Source organism: Mus musculus, chromosome 19, assembly GCF_000001635.26.
Source record: "Mus musculus strain C57BL/6J chromosome 19, GRCm38.p6 C57BL/6J".
Lineage (NCBI taxonomy): Eukaryota > Metazoa > Chordata > Mammalia > Rodentia > Muridae > Mus > Mus musculus.
Window position 1 is genome coordinate 3,338,711 of NC_000085.6, and position 17,782 is coordinate 3,356,492.

The window sequence follows — 17,782 nt, forward strand, 5'->3', positions numbered from 1 at the left end:
GCTCTCCCCCACCCCCACCCCCATCCCCACCCCACTCCACTCTTACCCTCAGGGGACCAGCTCACCTGTGCTCCCACCACCAGGGCCAGCTCTGCTGTGCTGTCCAGGGGAGGGGCAGGGCCTGCTCTCCCGAGGGCTGCAGCTGGTGAGGGACGGGGCTAGCTCTCGTGAGTCCACTGCCAGAGTCAACTCTCCCCACTCTCACACCATGAGGGCCAGCTCTCCAGAGTGCTGTAGCCAATGAGGGGCAGGGCCAGTTCTGCACAGCCCTTGGTCAGCCTTATGGTCCCCTATGGCTGTCCCAACTAGGAACTTGCCCATGTCCTCTAGTGGTAATATGAGTCAAGGATAGAAACACCGGCCCCTGCCACTGGGTAGCCATTGACTCAGACTTGGCCCTTAACAGCAGCAAGCTGGGACCTGTAACAAGCTCAGGTGGCAGGGCTGGCCACTCACAACAGGCGACTCCTCTCCACCCTCGAGTCTCCAGTCCCATCTCTTCATAATACTCAAGCTGCTGCGCTTCTCCCTCTCTTCCCTCTGACCACCCATTCCTGCGAATTGTGGTGGCTCCTGCTGCAGGCTGGTCATGCAGTTGGTGGCCCCTGGGTGACATCCTCAGTCTGTACAACAGAGCAGCAGCCTGTGCTGTGTGCCAGAGGGCAGTCCTGTGGGTGGCATTGTGGTCTGCAGGCCTTGTCTTCCTTCTCGTTACACTGCGTGGTGACAGGCGGGGCTCTGTGTGTCTGTGGCCTGCCTGTGCCACGGGGCAGCTCTGGCCACCAAGCCAGGCATCAAACTAGGATGAACAAATGACTGCCCTAACCCTATAAGGTTAGACTGCTATAAGGACAGCAAGGTGTCTCTTCGCCTTTGGCTGGGGGTTGGGGGGTGCTGTATTATTAATTGAAGAGGACCAGATTGCCATAGGTCTGTGTCACCAACAGGCCATTGCTGGAGCAGGTACACAGGTGAAGTTCTGTACTGACCTGTATGTGTTGTGTTTTATAACTGAGCATTTGAGGAAGTGTTCAGTTAAGGCCAAGTTCATGGAGGCTTTGGGGGAACTCTTGCAAGCTCCTTGGATTTGTGGGCATTTTGCTTCCTCCATGGGACTGTGTATACCCCAGTACCTTCTCCCCACACATCCAGCCGGCTCTGCCAGGTGCACCAGGCCTCCAATCCCACGCTTGAGGGTGAACTCGCTTTTGGTGCTTTGCAGAGAGCTACTCATTCTACCACAGTGGCTTCAAATGGTAGGTGAGGGGGACCGAGGGTGTCTGACCCGCAGCCTGTGGGGCACATGCAGCTAAGGCTATGAAAACAGCCCAGCACATGCTCCATAGCATTGAGTAGAGGTTAGAAGACAGCTTTCAGGGGTTGGTTCGCTTATCCCACCCACCCGTATATTCTGGGAATTGACTGTGAGTGGGCAGGACTTGGCAGCATGCACCTGTCCCCGGTAGCAATCTTGCTGGCCCAGGATGTTTTTCCTTTTTTCTTTTTCGTAACTTGATTGATTGTTGTAGATAAGTAATGTTCTGTTGAAAGTCAAAACGTGAGACACCCTGCCTACGGTTACTTTCCCTCGAGGGCCTCTGGGATGCTGGCTCTGAGTCAGGGATGAAGAGAGCCTTCCCCACACGGGCCTGGGATCAGGTTTACTAAGCAGAACTGTGGTGACTGGGTTGGGACTCTCTGGGACTACTGTTTCTGGGGTCACAGAGCCTCCCACAGGGACATCTGTGCCCACCTGAAAAGGAGGGAGCTGCAGGTGGCAGTTTCTGCCAGGTGTGGGGTGTGGTCTCCAGGGCAGGAAGAGAATGGCAGGACCAGCGTGCATCCCGACCAGCAGGTGTCATTGGGTCTGGTCAAAGTGGAGAGTGGCGTATGTACACACATGAACTCAATCCAGATCAGGCCACAAAAGCCCAACTGGGCAAAACAGTGATTTTTGGCGGGGAGAGGTATTTACGGGAATATAGGGGAGGGATTCCTTACTGGAGCAGAAATTACTCAAAGACAGCTGCCTTCCCAAGGCACACCCCAGCATGGGTGACAGCCCACAAAGCTGGGAACTTAGAGCACACTGCACACACTGATGGCCCCTCACACATTGGAGAGAGTTCTTTCCAGGAGCCTCGGTTAGTCTAAACCTCTATCAGTTAGCTTGGCTGGTTTCTGCTTCTTTTAGGCAGCTGGTCTCTAGAGGCTTCTTTGAAGCTTGTCTTGTCTTTGTCTTAGTAGCAGCTCTGTTGTTGGGCTAGTCTCAGAGGGACCCACCGCTTTTATTGCTTTCTCTGTCAGTGAGTGCCTAGTGGATCTGGTCAGTTTCAGGGACTTCCTGGAGGTGTTTACCCTTGTTAAGGAGCCTGCCTGCATGATGGGGTGTTTTGGAGGAAATGGATACACAAGAAGTGGGCATGGGATGGGAGTTGGGAGCTTGGGTTGCTGCAGCTGCCTTCCCCTCCCTCCTGACTCCACTTGCAGGAGTCTGCTGTGCTGTACGTGGGTGGAGCAAGTGCTTACTTCACAGCAAGCATGGGCACCCAGTTCTGCTTAGCATCCATGAGAGCTCTGGCTTACTGAACAGACAGCTGTGTGGGTACATTCAGAGCTGTGGGGAGACGATAGACTTGAACAGAGGAAGAGCTCAGAGGATGGGGCTTCCTGTGGTCACTGCCCACCTTTCCGGGCTCTCACTGAAGCTTTGCCCACTCTTCCTCACCCAAGCCCTAGGTGCCATGGAATCCATGCTGGGATTCGTGTGGGTCAGAGGTCAGCCGTGATTGTCATTCCTTGCACAGTCTGCCTTGTTTTTTTGAGGCAGGGTTGAAGCAGGCTGGCTGGTGAGCCCAAGGGATCCTCCTGTGTCTGCCTCCCAGTGTTGGGATTACATTGTGCCTGGCTTTTTTTGTAGATTGAGCTCAGATCTTCATTCCGCTCAGCAAGGGACGCGCCTAACAGTCTGAGCTGTCTGCAGATGCTTTGGTATCTGTCCTACCGCACCAGGGGATCCCTGAAAAATTACTTAGTTCTGGAGGGTGATATTTGTTCTGAATGAAGCCTTGGTGGGAACAGTGGTGGGGTGGCCTGCTAGAGCCACTCCTTCCACACTGATGGCCGCAACTGTGTGACCAGAGATGGATTTGATGCTTAAGTGTAAGTGTTAAGAAGACAACATTTGTGTTTTGTGAGAGGACATTTCCTTTTTTTCCTTTCTTTCTTCACAGTTTTTTCTTTGTGAATGTGCAGTATATTCATGTGTATGCGTGCCTTCATGTGTGTGCATGTGGAGGTCAGAGGTCAATTGTCTTAGCAGTGGTCAGTTTTCTTTCCACTTAAAAATTTTAGTTTAGCACTGGGGAGGCAGAGGCAGGAGGATTTCTGAGCTCGAGGCCAGCCTGGTCTACAGAGTGAGCTCCAGGACAGCCAGGGCTATACAGAGAAACCCTGTCTCAAAAAACAAAAAACAAACAAACAAACAAAATTTTAGTTTACTATTACTGTGTACATGATGTGTGTGAGAGAGAGTGGGGATGCATGCACCATAATGTATGGAGGGCAGAGGACAGCTCTGGAAGTCAGTCCTTTCCTTTCAAATTTTTTTCCTTTTAATTAAAAGAAATTTGGGGGGGGGGTGTGCACGCGCATGTGTGCACATGAGTGTAAGTGTCCTCAGAGAGCAGGATTAGGACCCAACTCGGGCTGTTTTCTTCAGGTGCTTCACAACTGAACCACCTCCCTGTTCTGTTTTTTGTTTCTTTGTTTGTTTATTTTTTAAAGACAGTTTCTTACTTCTGTAGGTTTCACAGCAAACCTCCTGCCTCAACCACTCAGAGTCTGGGATTGCAGATGTGAACTACCATGCCCAGCTGAGACAGGGTTGGTTTTTTTTTTCCCCTAAGTGATATGTTTAGCAGGGCGTGGTGGTGCCCACACTTTAATCCCAGTACTGGGGAGAAAGAGGCAGAGGGGTCGCTGGAAGTCCAAGACCATTCTGGTTTACAGAGTAAGTTCCAGGATAACTAGGGCTACATATAAAGACCCTGACTCAAACTACCAAGACAAAACAAAAAAGATAAGTTTATGCATCAATTTTTAAAATTTATTTTTTATTGATTGATTGATTGGTTTTTCAAGACAGGGTTTCTCTGTATAGCCCTGGCTGTCCTGGAACTCACTTTGTAGATCAGGCTGACCTCGAACTCAGAAATCCACCTGCCTCTGCCTCTTGGTGCTGGGATTAAAGGCGTGTGCCACCATGCCCGGCAAAATTTATTTATTTTTCTGTGTTTGGATAGTTTGTCTGTATGCACAGCTATGCACCATGTGAGTGGAGTGTCTGGTGGCCAGGGAGACCAGAGGAAGGCATCACATCCCCTGGGACAGGGGTCACAGATGGTTGTGAGCTACCATATGGGTGCTGGGAATCTGACCCAGGTCACTTAGAAGAGCAACCAGTGGCTGCTGAGCCATCTAGGAAGAGAAGCTCAATTTAAATTTCTCTTTATTTATTTGTGTATGTAACGCGCACGTGTGTGTGTGTGTGTGTGTGTGTGTATGTGTGTATGTGTGTGTGCCACATAAGTGCAGTGCCCATAGAGGCCAGAAGAAGGCATCAAATATCCTGGAACTATAATTACAGGTGGTTGTGAGCTGCTTGATAAGGGTTCTGGGAACTGAACTCAGATCTTCGGGAAGAGCAGTAAGCTCTCTTAATGACTGAGTCTCTGAGACTATATTTTTAAATAACAACCTCAATGAGGTGTGCCTAAGCTAGTTTTATATGAACTTGACACAGGGTATAGTCAGTCATCTGAGAGGGAGGAGGAAACCTCAGTTGAGAAAATGCCTCTATAAGACCAGGCTATAAGGGATTTTCTTAATTAGTAATTGATGGGGGAGGGCCCAGCCCCAGCCTATTGTGGGTGGTACCATCCCTGGGCTGTAAGAAAGCAGACTGAGTAAGCCATGCAGAGCAAGCCAGTAAACAACATGCACTGTGGCCTCTGCATCAGCTCCTGCCTCTAGGTTTGGAGTGAGTTCCTATCCCAACTTCCTTTGATGATGTACTGTGATACAGACGCTTGTGCCAAATAAACCTTTTCCTCCCCAGCTTGTTTTGTTCATGTGTTTCATTGAAGCAGCCGAATCCTAAGACGGTGGAGAATTCACAGAAGGAATTCACCCATCTAAAGTGTGTTTTGGTGATCTTTGATTTATTCACAGCAACGTGCCACTGTGTAGCATTGTAACCAGTTAGGGAACATTTTTATCAACCCTCCCAAATACTCCTTCTTAGCCTCATCCAGCCTCCCCTGGTGTGTCCCTGGCTGCTCTGGTCTTTCCTTCTCTGTAGGTTTGTTCTGTTCTGGACACGTCATGTAAATGGAGTGAGACATTGGCTTCCTTGGCTTCCTGCCATGCTGGTTTGGTTTGTCTTGGTTTTGTGAGACAGGGTCTCCTGTAGCTCAGGCTAACTTCTAGCTAAGGATGATTTGAACATCTGATCCTCCCACCTCCTCTCTCAAGTGCTCTGACCTCAGGAGAGTGCCACCATGCTGTGTTCATGTGTCGCTGGGATGGAACCCTGCACCATGTATGTGTAAGGTGAACCCTCTGCTGTGTCCCCAGACCCTGGTGCCATGCTATCATCTGTGTCACTGCGTGTGTTGGTGCTGCTGTCCTTCTTAGGATAGAGTCATGTTCCTGGTGTGTGGCTGCATCAGTTTACCCACGCTCTTCCTCTGTGGAAGGGGCTGGCTGTACTTTCCTCTCCTGCTGTAATTTTGTCTGTCATGAGCATTGTGAACGTGTGTGTGTGTGTGTGTGTGTGTGTGTGTGTAGGTTTTCCTGAGAACTTGTTGGGGTTAGCTTAGCCAAGGAGAGGTTGCTGGGTTCCATGGGTTTTAGTTTTGATTTGTTGTTGTTGTTGTTGTTGAGATGATGGTCATTTAGTGTAGCCCAGGCTAGCCTGGAATTAGCTTTATGCTTAGCCTTTCAGGAAAGGACAGGCTGTCTTCCAGAATGACCTGAACCTGTCACATTTCTTTGACAGTGGCGTAGGTAGGGGACAGGGTGGGGTGGGGGAGAGCTCCTGATCTCTCTCCTCCCTCTGACAGCACCTGTCACTCATTGTTTGCATTCTAGCCATTCCTGTGGGTAGTATGTGCTGTGATTTGATTGTACTTCTGGAAGCAGTCAGAGAATTTGAATTAGTCTGTGAAGCCAACATGGAGGCTGTGGCCGCCTCATTAGATCTGTAGGCCTGAGTTTCTCAGGCTCATGTTTTCTGGCACCAGTGCCTGCTTAATGACTTGAAGCAGGGAGGCTGTGAGGGCAGAGTGCATTGTTCATGCATGCCCACGGAGCAGCAGGAGTGCCTGCTATCGGGGGCCTTTATTAAGGCCTTTATTAAGTTTAGGCAGGTCTTTTTAGTCTGTTGGAGGCAGGGTTTTATGTAGACCAGGCTGGTCTTGAATTCACTGTGTAGCCAAAGATAACCTTGAAGAGCCTCTTGCTTCTACATCGATAATGTTAGGTTTATAGGCTTGTGCCGTCACACCTGGTAGGTTCGGGTGGTTCTGAACATTAGACTCAGGTCATGTGACAGGGCTATTTCACCCTGGAAAGGACACCATAAATATTCCCAGGCCCCATGATTGTCCTGAGACCAGGTTTGGTTTCCGGGCAAACATGGGGTTCATGACTTTGGATAGAATTAATTGCAACACTGTGTTTAATCCACTGCTGTTAACAACCCCCTTGTGAGCTGGGGAGATGACTCAGTGGGTAAAGTGCAGGCTGGGCTTGAGGGCCTGAGTTTGAGCCTCAGTATCCATGGAAAGTGCTGAGAACAGAAGCGCAGGTCAGTTTCCAGTGCTGGGGTTGGTGGTGGGAGCAGGAGGTTCCTCGGGTTCACGGATCACTCAGCCAGTCAGCGTGCTCCAGGTCCTGTGAGAGACCTTGCCTCCAAACAGTAAGGTTATAAGCCACAGAAGAATGCATCTCGTGTTGAACTCAGGCCTGCAGGTATGCACACCCACGAACGCATGTGCACTCACATACACATACAGAAAAGTTTGCATCGAAATAGTTCCCCGGTGTTTCAAAAGTTCATTAATGTATTTATTGAGTTCGTTTGTTTTTGTTCTTGCTACAAGATCTGTCTGTAGTCCAGCCTGGAATTCACTGTTGAGCCCACAGGCTGGCTTTGAACTTGAAACAATACTCCTGCCTCTGCCTTATAACTAGTGGGATTACAGAGTATGAGCCATTGTGCCTGGCTCACCCTTGAGGTTGTATAAAAGATTGGCCAGGTGGCCAGCCACAGAGCTCTGTTGCCAAGATTGATGCCAAATGTAGACATTCACCATGGCTAGGCCTTGTTGCCCTCTTCCTGCCTGTCACAGGATGTAGATACACAGGAACTTCCCTTGGGCTCTAAATTATCTTCAGTACCAGGCTGTCTCCACCTCAACCTTTCTGAGGTCAGAACAGCACTCAAAGGCCAGTTTCCAGGTGTGCCACCCACAGGCATTGTCCTCTTCCTCCCACATCCACCTGTCCCTAGCCGCCCCACCTAGGTGTCCTAGATGACACTGTGCCATTTCCAACACAGCAGGCCCACAGGTGCATTGTCTGATGTCTGCTCCTGCCACCCCAGGAATGGCTCCGCAGAGCACAATAGTTCAAGGCTGGAGGGTCCCTTTGATCAGCTTGTCCAGCTCACAGGTCTCAGACCTGTTCATTAGGGTGGCATCTTCATCTTCACTAGCACCACACTGGGCCAGGGCTGTCTGCTCTCCTTTTCAGAGTGGCCTGCTGAGCTGTGTGGTGTCCTGCCTGGCCCTCTTTCTCTAACTACTATGTAGGCATTGCTTGCTCTTTGCCTCTCAGCTCTGCCACAGGAGGGCAGAAGGGTCGTTTCTGCGAGGGTCTAGTTCCTCACCTCTTGAGTTCACGGGACGCAGACAGCAAGTATTTGTTGAATGGACAAGTGATTGACAGTTGATACCATCTCATTCTGCAGCTTAAGCTGGTAGATCACTCAAGCTGGCCTCAAACTTGTGGCAATCATCCTCCTGAGGTGCATGTCACCACACACAGCTAGCTTTGGTTGATATCTTTGAGTTGTATTGATGTGTGTGTGTGTGTGTGTGTGTGTGTGTGTGTGTGTGTGTGTATTATTTATTTACTTATTTATTTATAATTTCTTTTGCAGTGCTGGGGTTAAAACCCAGGCCTCACATACATTAGCAAATGATCCAACCACTGAGCTACATCCCCAATTCTGCTTGTTGATATCATGTAGCCCAGGCTGGCCTCTAACTTTCGATATAACCAAGGATAACACTGAACTCCTGATTTTCTTGCCTCCATCTCCTGAGTGCTGGAATTACAGGCATGTACTACCACACACAATAATAAGCATCACACCGAGGGCTCGTGCAAGCTAAACAGGCATTCTTCTATCTGAGCTACAGCCTAGAACCCTGACTGCTGATTTTCTAAAAAGGCACATATTTAAAGTTTTTTTTAAAATCTGAGTGTTTTGCCTACATGCATATAAATATGCAGCATATATAAGTCGTACCTAGGAAAGACAGAAGACAGTGTGTGATCCTATGGAACTGAAGATACAGATGGTTGTGAGCCACCATTTAAATGCTGGGAACTAAAGACAGGTCCTCTGTAAGACCAGTAAGTACTTTTAAAAGCTAAACCATCTCTCTAGTCCTGATACCTATTGGTTTTGACAGGTTTCTCAGACTATCTGGGCCTCAGTAGGAAAGTTACTATCTGATGAGAACATACCCATAAATTTGATTTTATTATTGTTCTGCATAGTTTTTACCTTGTATCTTTTATATATTTGTGTGTATACAAATACATATATGTATACACATTTTATATGTATATAGTATATACAAAGTGTGTGTATATATAGATACACACACACATACACACACTTTGGACACACACTTTGTAACAAACAGCTTTGGAAAACAGAGGGATTGCACACTTTCAGAAGAGGGGATACCTCAGGCAGTGCTGGGGAGTGAGGGAAGCCAGGAAGGGGTGATACGTCTGCTGTACTGAGTGTGGAGGGGGTTGGAAGCTGTTGATTCTGAAGACAACAGGAGTAAATGAAGAAGAGAGGGAAAGAATGCATTGTAGATCCCTCTTGTTCTATTTTTTACCTGTATTAGTGTACACTGTGTGTATGTGCATGTGAGTGTAGTACCCACAGAGGCCAGAAGAGGGCATCAGATCTCATGGAGCTGGAGGTATAGATGGCAGTGAGCTAGCTGCTTGTCTTGGGTTCTGGGAATTGAACTCAGGTCCTCTGCAAGAGCAGGAAACATTGTTCCCAGCCAAGCCATCTCTTCAGCTCCAGATCCTCTTATTTTGGGGGGTTGGGGATCTAACCTGGGCTTCACACATGACAGGTATTGAGATAGCACCTGTAGATTTCTAAGATTTACTGTATTGAGTTGGGCAAAGTACAGAAGAGGCCTTGTTTTGTGCAGGGATGACGAAGGCCCCATACATGGGTGCTTAAGACCAGTTTGACTTTAGGACTGGCCTCAGAGGATCAGGACCAGAGGGTGTCTGTGCAGTTTGTAGGGTGCTAGTGGAGTCTTTTTCATTTTTCTTGTTGGGTTTTGTTTTGTTTTGTTTTTTAAGTTTTTGTTGGTTTTTTTGAGTCAGGGTTTTTCTATGTAGTCCTGGCTGTCTTGGAACTTCCACTGTAAACCAGGCTGGCCTCAAACTCAGAAATCTGCCTTCTTCTGCCTCCTAAGTGCTGGGATTAAAGGCATACATCACCACAACCAGTGTTAAAAGCATTTTTATTTATTACGTGGGGGTGGGGCAGGGCATGCACACCACAGTGTTGTTGTGAAGGTCAAAGGACAACTTTGTGGAGTCGGTCCTCTCCTTCCACCTTTCCTGGATTCTGGGATGGAGCTCACATTTGTCAGTCTTTGGAGGACTGAGCTTGTCCAGCCGAGCTATCTCACCACCCCACTTGGAGTCTTTATAGCACCATCCAAAGCTGGAGGTGCAGTGGTCCTGTCTGAAGGCCAGGGTTCAGGGCCACTGGGGGCGTGTTTGTGGCTACTCCAGGTGTCTTCACAAAAACTGAAGGGGATGAGCTGCAAGAAGCTGCCATCTCTGCAGTTCAGGTCAATGCATGGCCACCAATGTCCTTTGCCATGCTGGCTGAGAATGCCAGTGGAGGTGTGGCTCTGTGGGATAGGTAGAGAGGGTTGGTGAGCCCACACCATCACCCCGGGTCTCTAAATGGAGCAGGCCTGTTGGGAGCTACACAGTGAGGTGTGTGGTGTGAGGGGCAAAACTGTATCTATTGAGCATGAGTCTGTTGGGCCACAGGGTTCACTTCGAGAGTGTCTTCTCCTGCTGCTTCCTGGTGCCAGGCTTCTCAAAGCCATCTCTTGCCCCTCCTCCAGGTCACCACTCAAGATGGCAGAGGCTCACCAAGCTGTGGCCTTCCAGTTCACAGTCACCCCTGATGGCATCGATCTCCGCCTGAGCCATGAAGCCCTCAAACAGATCTGCCTGTCAGGGCTGCACTCCTGGAAGAAGAAGTTCATCCGATTCAAGGTTAGTTGGTTGATCGTCTCTGCAGCACTTGCTTGCATGCACCTCCCTGGGTCCCGCTGAAGAAGGAATGTGTCTTAGGTGGGTCTCTGACAGAGCAGTGGTCTCAGTGCTGGCTAAGGCTTGTGGAGGACACAGATATATAAAATGGCCTCATCGCTTCATAGCTCCTTCTTATTGTTGGGTTTTGGGCTTTTTGTTTGTTTGCTTCTGTTTTTTAAGACACAGTCTCTCTGCATCCCTCACTCTCCTGGAACTCACTCAGTAGACCAGACTGGCCTTGAACTCACAGAGATCCGCTTGTTTCTGCCTCCCAAGTGCTGGGATAACAAGCCTATGCTACCATGCCCTGGAAGGCAACTGGAGCTCATCAGATTAATGTAAAACAGGCCAAGCACCTGATGCCAGAGCAGGGGGCCCACTTATGGGGAGTCAGTGTCCAAATAGGAACACAGGCCTGCCCTCTGCCCCTCAGCTGGATTCCTTGCACCTTACTGAAGAGGATTATTTTCAAACTTTAATGAATTTGTGTCTTATTTGCTTAAAGAAAAGTTCTCAGGTAGCTCAGGCTAGCCTGAAATTCTCCATGTAGCTGAGGATGGCCTTGTATATCTGGTTCTTCTGCCTCTGTCCTCCCTGGTGCTGAACCACAGACATGTCTGTTGGGTTTTATTAGGTTTCTTAGGGTTTGGTTGGCATCAGGGATGCCAGGGGTTTGCTCAGGCTAGGCAGTCATACATGTTACATGTGTCACAAAAACGAAAGGTTCTCAGAGGTCAGTGTGATGTGACCTGTCATCCCAGCACTTTAGAGGCTGAGGCAGGACTGTCTAGCTTGGACTACAATGAGACCCTATCTTAAAAATTGCTTTTAATTATGTAGATCTCTGTGTGTCTGTGTATGGGTAGGTGCCTGCAGAGGCCAGAGGCATGTGATCCCCTGAATCTGGCATTATAGGTGGTCACCAGCTACCTGACATGGGTGTTAGGAATTCAACTCGGGTCTCTACAAGAGCAAGTGCTCTTAACTACTGAGCCTTCTCTAGCCCCAAGAATGTGTGTCTTAGTTAGGTTTTTACTGCTGTGAACAGACACCATGACCAAGGCAAGTCTTATAAAAACAAAAACAAAAAACATTTAATTGGGGCTGGCTTACAGGTTCAGAAGTTCAGTCCATTATCATCAAGATGGGAACATGACAGCATCCAGGCAGGCATGGCGCAGGCAGAGTTGAGAGTTCTACGTCTTCATCCAAAGGCTGCTAGTGGAAGACTGACTTTCAGGCAACTAGGATGAGAGTCTTAAGCCCACACCCACAGTGACACACCTATTCCAACCAGGCCACACCTCCAGATGTTGCCACTCCCTGGTCCGAAAATATACAAACCATCACAATGTGTTTTTAGTTGAAAGGTTTTTCTTCTTGGTTTTGTTTGCCTGTGTTTACAGGAGTGGGGGGAGAGAGAGAGTGTGTGAGAGTGAGTGTGTGTGAGCACACGAGTGTGTTTATGCATGGAGGCCCAACCTTTACAGCAGATGTCTTCTTCTCTAGCTTCATTTATTGAGATGAGTCTCTCACAGAACCTGAGATCACTGATTCTGGCTAGTCTAGAGTCTGGCTAGTCTAGAGTCTGGCTAGTCTAGTTAGCCAGCTTGCCTCTGGAGCACTGGGGTTACATACAGGTGAAAGCCATTCCTGCCTGGCTTTTACATTGATTCTAGAGATCCAAATGCCAGGCCTTCCCCCAGCTTGTGTGCTAAGTGCTTTACCCACTGAGCCATGTCCCAGCCTAGTTTTACTTTTTTGAGACGGTGTCTGACCCTAGCCAGGCTCCTCTGTAACTAAAGGCAGTTCTCCTTTCTTAGCCTCTCAAGTGCTTGGAGGATGTGTGAGCCCCCACACCGTGCTTGGACAGTTGTTGTTATTGTTGTTAATATCAATATTATTGAGTTAGGATCTCACTGTGTACTCATGGCTGACCCGGATCTCACGGTGGAGACCAGACTGCCCTCAAACTCACAGAGCTCCATCTGCCTCTGCTTCCCAAGTGCTGAGGTGAAATGTGTGTATCCATTAAGAATTTATTATGCAGGGCTGGAGAGATGGCTTAGCGGTTAAGAGCACTGACTGCTCTTCTGAAGGTCCTGAGTTCAAATCCCAGCAACCACATGGTGGCTCACAACCATCTATAATGAGATCTGACTCCCTCTTCTGGAGTGTCAGAAGACAACTGCAGTGTTCTTACATATAATAAATAAATCTCTTTTTTAAAAGAATTTATTATGCTGGGTGTGGTGGCACACTTCTCTAATCGCAGCATTCAAAAAACAAAACCAAAAAAAACAACAAAATAGAATTAACTTTTTGTAAGACTCAAACATCCAACAAAGCAGAAAAAACAGCTCTCCCTCCCCATTACCCTCCTCCTGGTTCCCAGAGCTGGCGGAGTCTGGGCAGTGTTGAGTCACGCAAGCCTTCTCTCCCCAAACCTCAGTTCTTTAGACCAGTTTTTTAATCGGGTGGGCAAGATTGCAGCCCAGCTGATGACCTGAGTTTGACCCAAAGTTCCACAAAATAGGAGGAGAGATCTGACCTCTGACCTCCACCTTTGCGCCTTATGGTCCTTGCATGCACCTACGTACAATAAATAAATGTAACAACAAAAAATTAATGTAAACTTTATTTTGCTGGGTTATTTTGCAGCAATGGTATGGGGGCTCCTGTAAACACATCTTGACTCAGGAACAGGGCAAGGGTAGTTTGGGAGCTGGGGTTCCTGACTGGCAGATAGTGGCAGTGTAGGAATGGGACCTCACAGTGCCCAGGCTGCCAGTCACCATATGGAGACCTGTATGGTAAGTCAGGCCTGGCTGTTTTACCAACCTGGAGTCCCTTTCTTGGAGAATCTTCCAAGATGCATTTGGGCTCAGAAGTCAGGGGAGAGAATAGACTGTGTAAAGAAAGGTAAGGCAGTTGTGACTCCAGGCAGAGACACAGCTACTGGGCTTTGGTCTTTGGTGGCCTGCATATATGGCACCTTCTCCCTGCTGCCTGATGTCCCAACTGCCTGTTGCCACAGGGCTGCTGACAGGTAGTGATGGTGACCTCGGGGAGGATGCAGCTCACAGCTCACATGTCTTTCCAGAATGGCATCATCACTGGTGTGTTCCCCGCGAGTCCCTCCAGCTGGCTTATCGTGGTGGTGGGTGTGATATCATCCATGCATACCAAAGTGGACCCCTCCCTGGGCATGATTGCAAAGATCAATCGGACCCTAGACACCACGTGAGTAACCCACCTCCACCCTCTGCATCTTGAAGAAGATGGTGGTACCTCTGTTGACTGTCCTCGCTCTGAAATGTCTGAGTACAACTATGCTATCGCTGTTTTTCCGCATGCTCTTTGCCCTCCTGACCTGCTATTGAAAGTCTGCAGACACTGCCACCCTTCTTCTGAAGACTAGGCTAAGAGTGGCAGAGGCACGGGGACCTGCCTTCCAGGTGTCTGTCTCCTGAGGTCAAGATGGAGACAGTGATGACCTCAGAGGGCATCTCTGCCCCAGAAGATGGCTCCAAGTGTGGCTGTTGCCCTGGAGTTGGTCCATCCAGTGATCTGGTCCTCTGAACTTACTGCCGGTCATTGCTTAGGGACAACTCAGCCCTTGGCCCCTTCACAGTGGCTTAGATGCCTGCAGGGAAGTGCGTTACTCCTTGGCTTTGAGTTTTAGTTTATTCTGGGAACTTAAAAAAGTAGATGTCATCCTGTCTAGGGACAAATCCTGGCCATCTTCTGGTTTTTCTTTTTCTTTTCTTTTCTTTTCTTTTCTTTTCTTTTCTTTTCTCTTCTCTTCTCTTCTGTTCTCTTTCTTTCTTTCTTCCTTTCTTTCTTTCTTTCTTTCTTTCTTTCTTTCTCCCTTCCTTTCTTCCTTCCTTCCTTCCTTCCTTCCTTTTTTTTTTTTTGAGACAGGGTCTCACCGTATAGCTCCAGCTGTTCTGGCCTAGAACTCAGGGATCTTATCTCTGTCTGTCTCTGTCTGTCTGTCTGTCTCTCTCTCTCTCTCTCTCTCTCTCTCTCTCTCTCTCTCTCTCTCTCCTGGTTGTTCAGCTGTAGATACTGTATGCTAGGAAGGATTGCACAAGCAAACAGATGAGAGAGTGGCCCCAGGGAACACTCACAGCTGGAGGAGTTGGTTTCTGCTGACTCAGAGCAACTAGCAGATTTAACCCAGCAGTGTGGCATGTTTAAGACAGCTTGAATAGGTGCTCGGGAATCCTGGAGGTCAGTCTTTAATGGGTCTGCATGCCCTGCCTTCTGATTGAGACACCCAGGAGTGACTGAGAAGCCAGCCAGCTCCTCAGCCTCCAGCCCTCCTGGCAGCATTGGTCATTCCTTTGTAAGCAACTGTAGGAAACAAGATAAAAATGCCTGTCCAGGCATCCTGCCAAGGGTCCTGTCTGCCTGGGGCCTGGAACATCGAGCTGGGGCTAGGTTCTCAGAAGCAGCTGGCAGAGCTGGTCACTAAAGACTGGACCTGTGCTGTCCTGAGAGGTGAGGAAAGTCCTGTGAACGCTCACCCTGCTTCCCTGAGTGTTGAGCTGGCTGCCAGGCCCAAGGCAGCTGTGAGGCCAACAGCCAAGCTTTGCTCTTACATGGGCTGTGTGTCTCAAAGCCGGATTGCACACAGCCACGCCAGCTACTAAAACCTTGCTTAATCTCAGTCTTTATACGATTTGTTTCTTTGTCCCTTAGACTCTATTTTCGTAAACTGGGTCATGTCTGGCTCAAATTTAGAAAGGTCAGGTGAAGGCTCAGAGACTTGCAGCCTGAGGGGCTGTTCTGGAAGCATCTTTCCAGTGTGGGTGGAGTGCCTGTGTCTCCTAGGCTGCTTTGGTTTTGTTTGCTGAGATCTGAAAGGAAGGCCATAGAGGTTATCAGCACAGCTGAAAGTGAAATTACTTTTTTGTCCTTATTGGATTTTTTTTTTTTTTTTTGGTTTTTTGAGACAGGGTCTCTGTGTAGCCCTGGCTGTCCTGGAACTTGCTATGTTGCTATGTTGACCAACCTTGTCTCATGAACTCATAGAGATCTACTTGCCTCTACATGTGACACCATGCCCAGCTTGGATTTTTTCTTTAAATTTTATTCTGTGTGTATGTGTACTATACGTGTGCCTGGTGCCTTCAGAGGTCAGAAGAGGGCATCAGATCCCCTGAGACCAGAGTTTCAGATGAGTGTGAGCCACTGTGTATCTGTTCCCATCAGCTGCAGGAGGAAGCATCTTCCAATGACAGTTGTGCTAGGCACCCATCCTGTTCTTCTGGGAGGCGAGGCCTCCAGAGCATAGGTCTCTCACATGATGTTAATGTTTTCCAATATCAGAGCTCTGAAGGTTAGATATGCTACTACTTTGATCATTTGGGACCTCTTATGTTATGTTTTGCTTTTAGATTTATTTATTTTTATGTATTATGTGTTAGTCACATATTATGCATATATGTTTTTAAGAATTGTCTATTTATTTTAGTACACTATAGCTGTCCTCAGACACACCTGAAGAGAGCATCAGATTCCTTTACAGATGGTTGTGAGCCACCATGTGGTTGCTGGGAATTGAACTCAGGACCTCTGGAAGAGCAGTCAGTGCTCTTAACCTCTGAGCCATCTCTCCAGCCTCATATTATGCATATATTATGTATGTATGTGTGTATGTGTGTATGTATGTATGTATGTGCCTGCAGGCCAGAAGAGGGCACCAGATCTCATTATAGATCAGCCACCATTTGGTTGCTGGGAATTGAACTTAAGATAACTGGAAGAGCAGCCAGTGTGCTTAACCTCTGAGCCAGACTCGATCTCTTTTATTTGTTCCTTGACAATTGCATACACGTCAACAGGATACCTTGATTTAACCCATCCCAACTCTCCACTCAAACCTTTTTAAAAACCCGCTGAGTTCCCTTAGCGCCCCCTGCTGGAGGATCCCTGGTCGGCCAGCTGGCTTGGTCCACTTCTCAGTGAGTCTTGTCTGCAGCAGCCATGTTGTGTTCACATCTGGCTGCACCCTTTCCACCCCTTCTTCCATGATGTCCCCTGAGCCATGAAGGGGAAGGGCTAGTTTTTATTTTTGTCACTATTTTTCCTTTTCTAAAACAACTGAAATAACCCCTCAAATAGCAGCACTTTGTTTTGAGTTTTCTTTCATAGTCGGTGACTTTGATTTTTAACTATTTAAAAATCTTTTAAGTTTTTTAAAAGATTTATTTATTTTTATTTATGTGGGGATTTTTTGGCTTTGTTTTGTTCTGTTTTTGTGTTTGAGACAAGGTCTTATGTAGACCATGCTAGTCTTGAACTCACAGAGGTCTACCTGCCTCTGCCTCCAGCTTGCTGGGATATTTGAGTTTCTTATAAATAAAGACAGCATTTAAGGTTATATCTGAGGACTGGGGATATAACTCAGGGGTTGAGCCCCTGCCTAGAAAGCATGAAGCCCATAGTTCACCCCTGGGCACAGCAAAACCCAGCAAATGCTAGCAAAGTATGTTTGAGAGACTGGCAAAGCATTATAATCTGAAGAAAACGGGCCAGGATCCCTTTGAGCAGCAGTTGGCAGGTCCCACCCACTGGGAGCAGTTGCCATCGTGAGCAGCTCTCTGCCCCACAGGAGCCTCTCCACCATTCCTCCAGAGACTGGAAAAACTGTGTGTTGTTCAAGACTGCTCAGGTCGCTGGCCGGCCTCTTGATTCTTCCTTGGGCCTCCAGAGACAGGCCACTCTGCTGCACCCAGCCAAGGCTGGCCCATTTTGAGAGGAATAGAGACTGCCAGGGCGCTTGGAGAACTGGGGTCCCTCAGGCTTCTTCTGCAGCCTGCTCACTCCTGTCGCTGGGAGGGTGCTTGGTCAGCCCGCTTTCTGGTAGCTGCCATTACCACCTTCCATGCTGACGTCTTAGCTCCTTGTCTGCTCCATCCTCACAGTGGCCGCATGTCAAGCCAGACGAAGAACATCGTGAGTGGCGTCCTCTTTGGCACAGGGCTCTGGGTGGCGATCATCATGACTATGCGCTACTCGCTGAAGGTGCTGCTCTCCTACCATGGCTGGATGTTTGCAGAGCACGGCAAAATGAGCCGCAGCACCAGAATCTGGATGGTAA

At 48.4% G+C, this 17,782-nt stretch overlaps 1 protein-coding gene across 6 annotated transcripts in view; it reads left to right on the forward strand.

Annotated features, from left to right (window-relative positions):
* The window catches only part of Cpt1a (carnitine palmitoyltransferase 1a, liver), a 63,410-nt gene that overhangs the window by 16,385 nt on the left and 29,243 nt on the right, over positions 1 to 17,782 (forward strand). For 5 of the 6 annotated variants that reach the window (XM_011248602.3, NM_013495.2, XM_006531654.3 and 2 more), the window contains exons 2-4: positions 10,479 to 10,632; positions 13,775 to 13,914; positions 17,607 to 17,778. In XM_011248602.3, the coding sequence (XP_011246904.1) occupies positions 10,479 to 10,632; positions 13,775 to 13,914; positions 17,607 to 17,778 (466 nt within the window). Of the gene's footprint in view, positions 1 to 3,141; positions 3,163 to 10,478; positions 10,633 to 13,774; positions 13,915 to 17,606; positions 17,779 to 17,782 lie in introns of those variants that run through there. The other variant, XM_006531658.4, reaches the window with a different exon arrangement.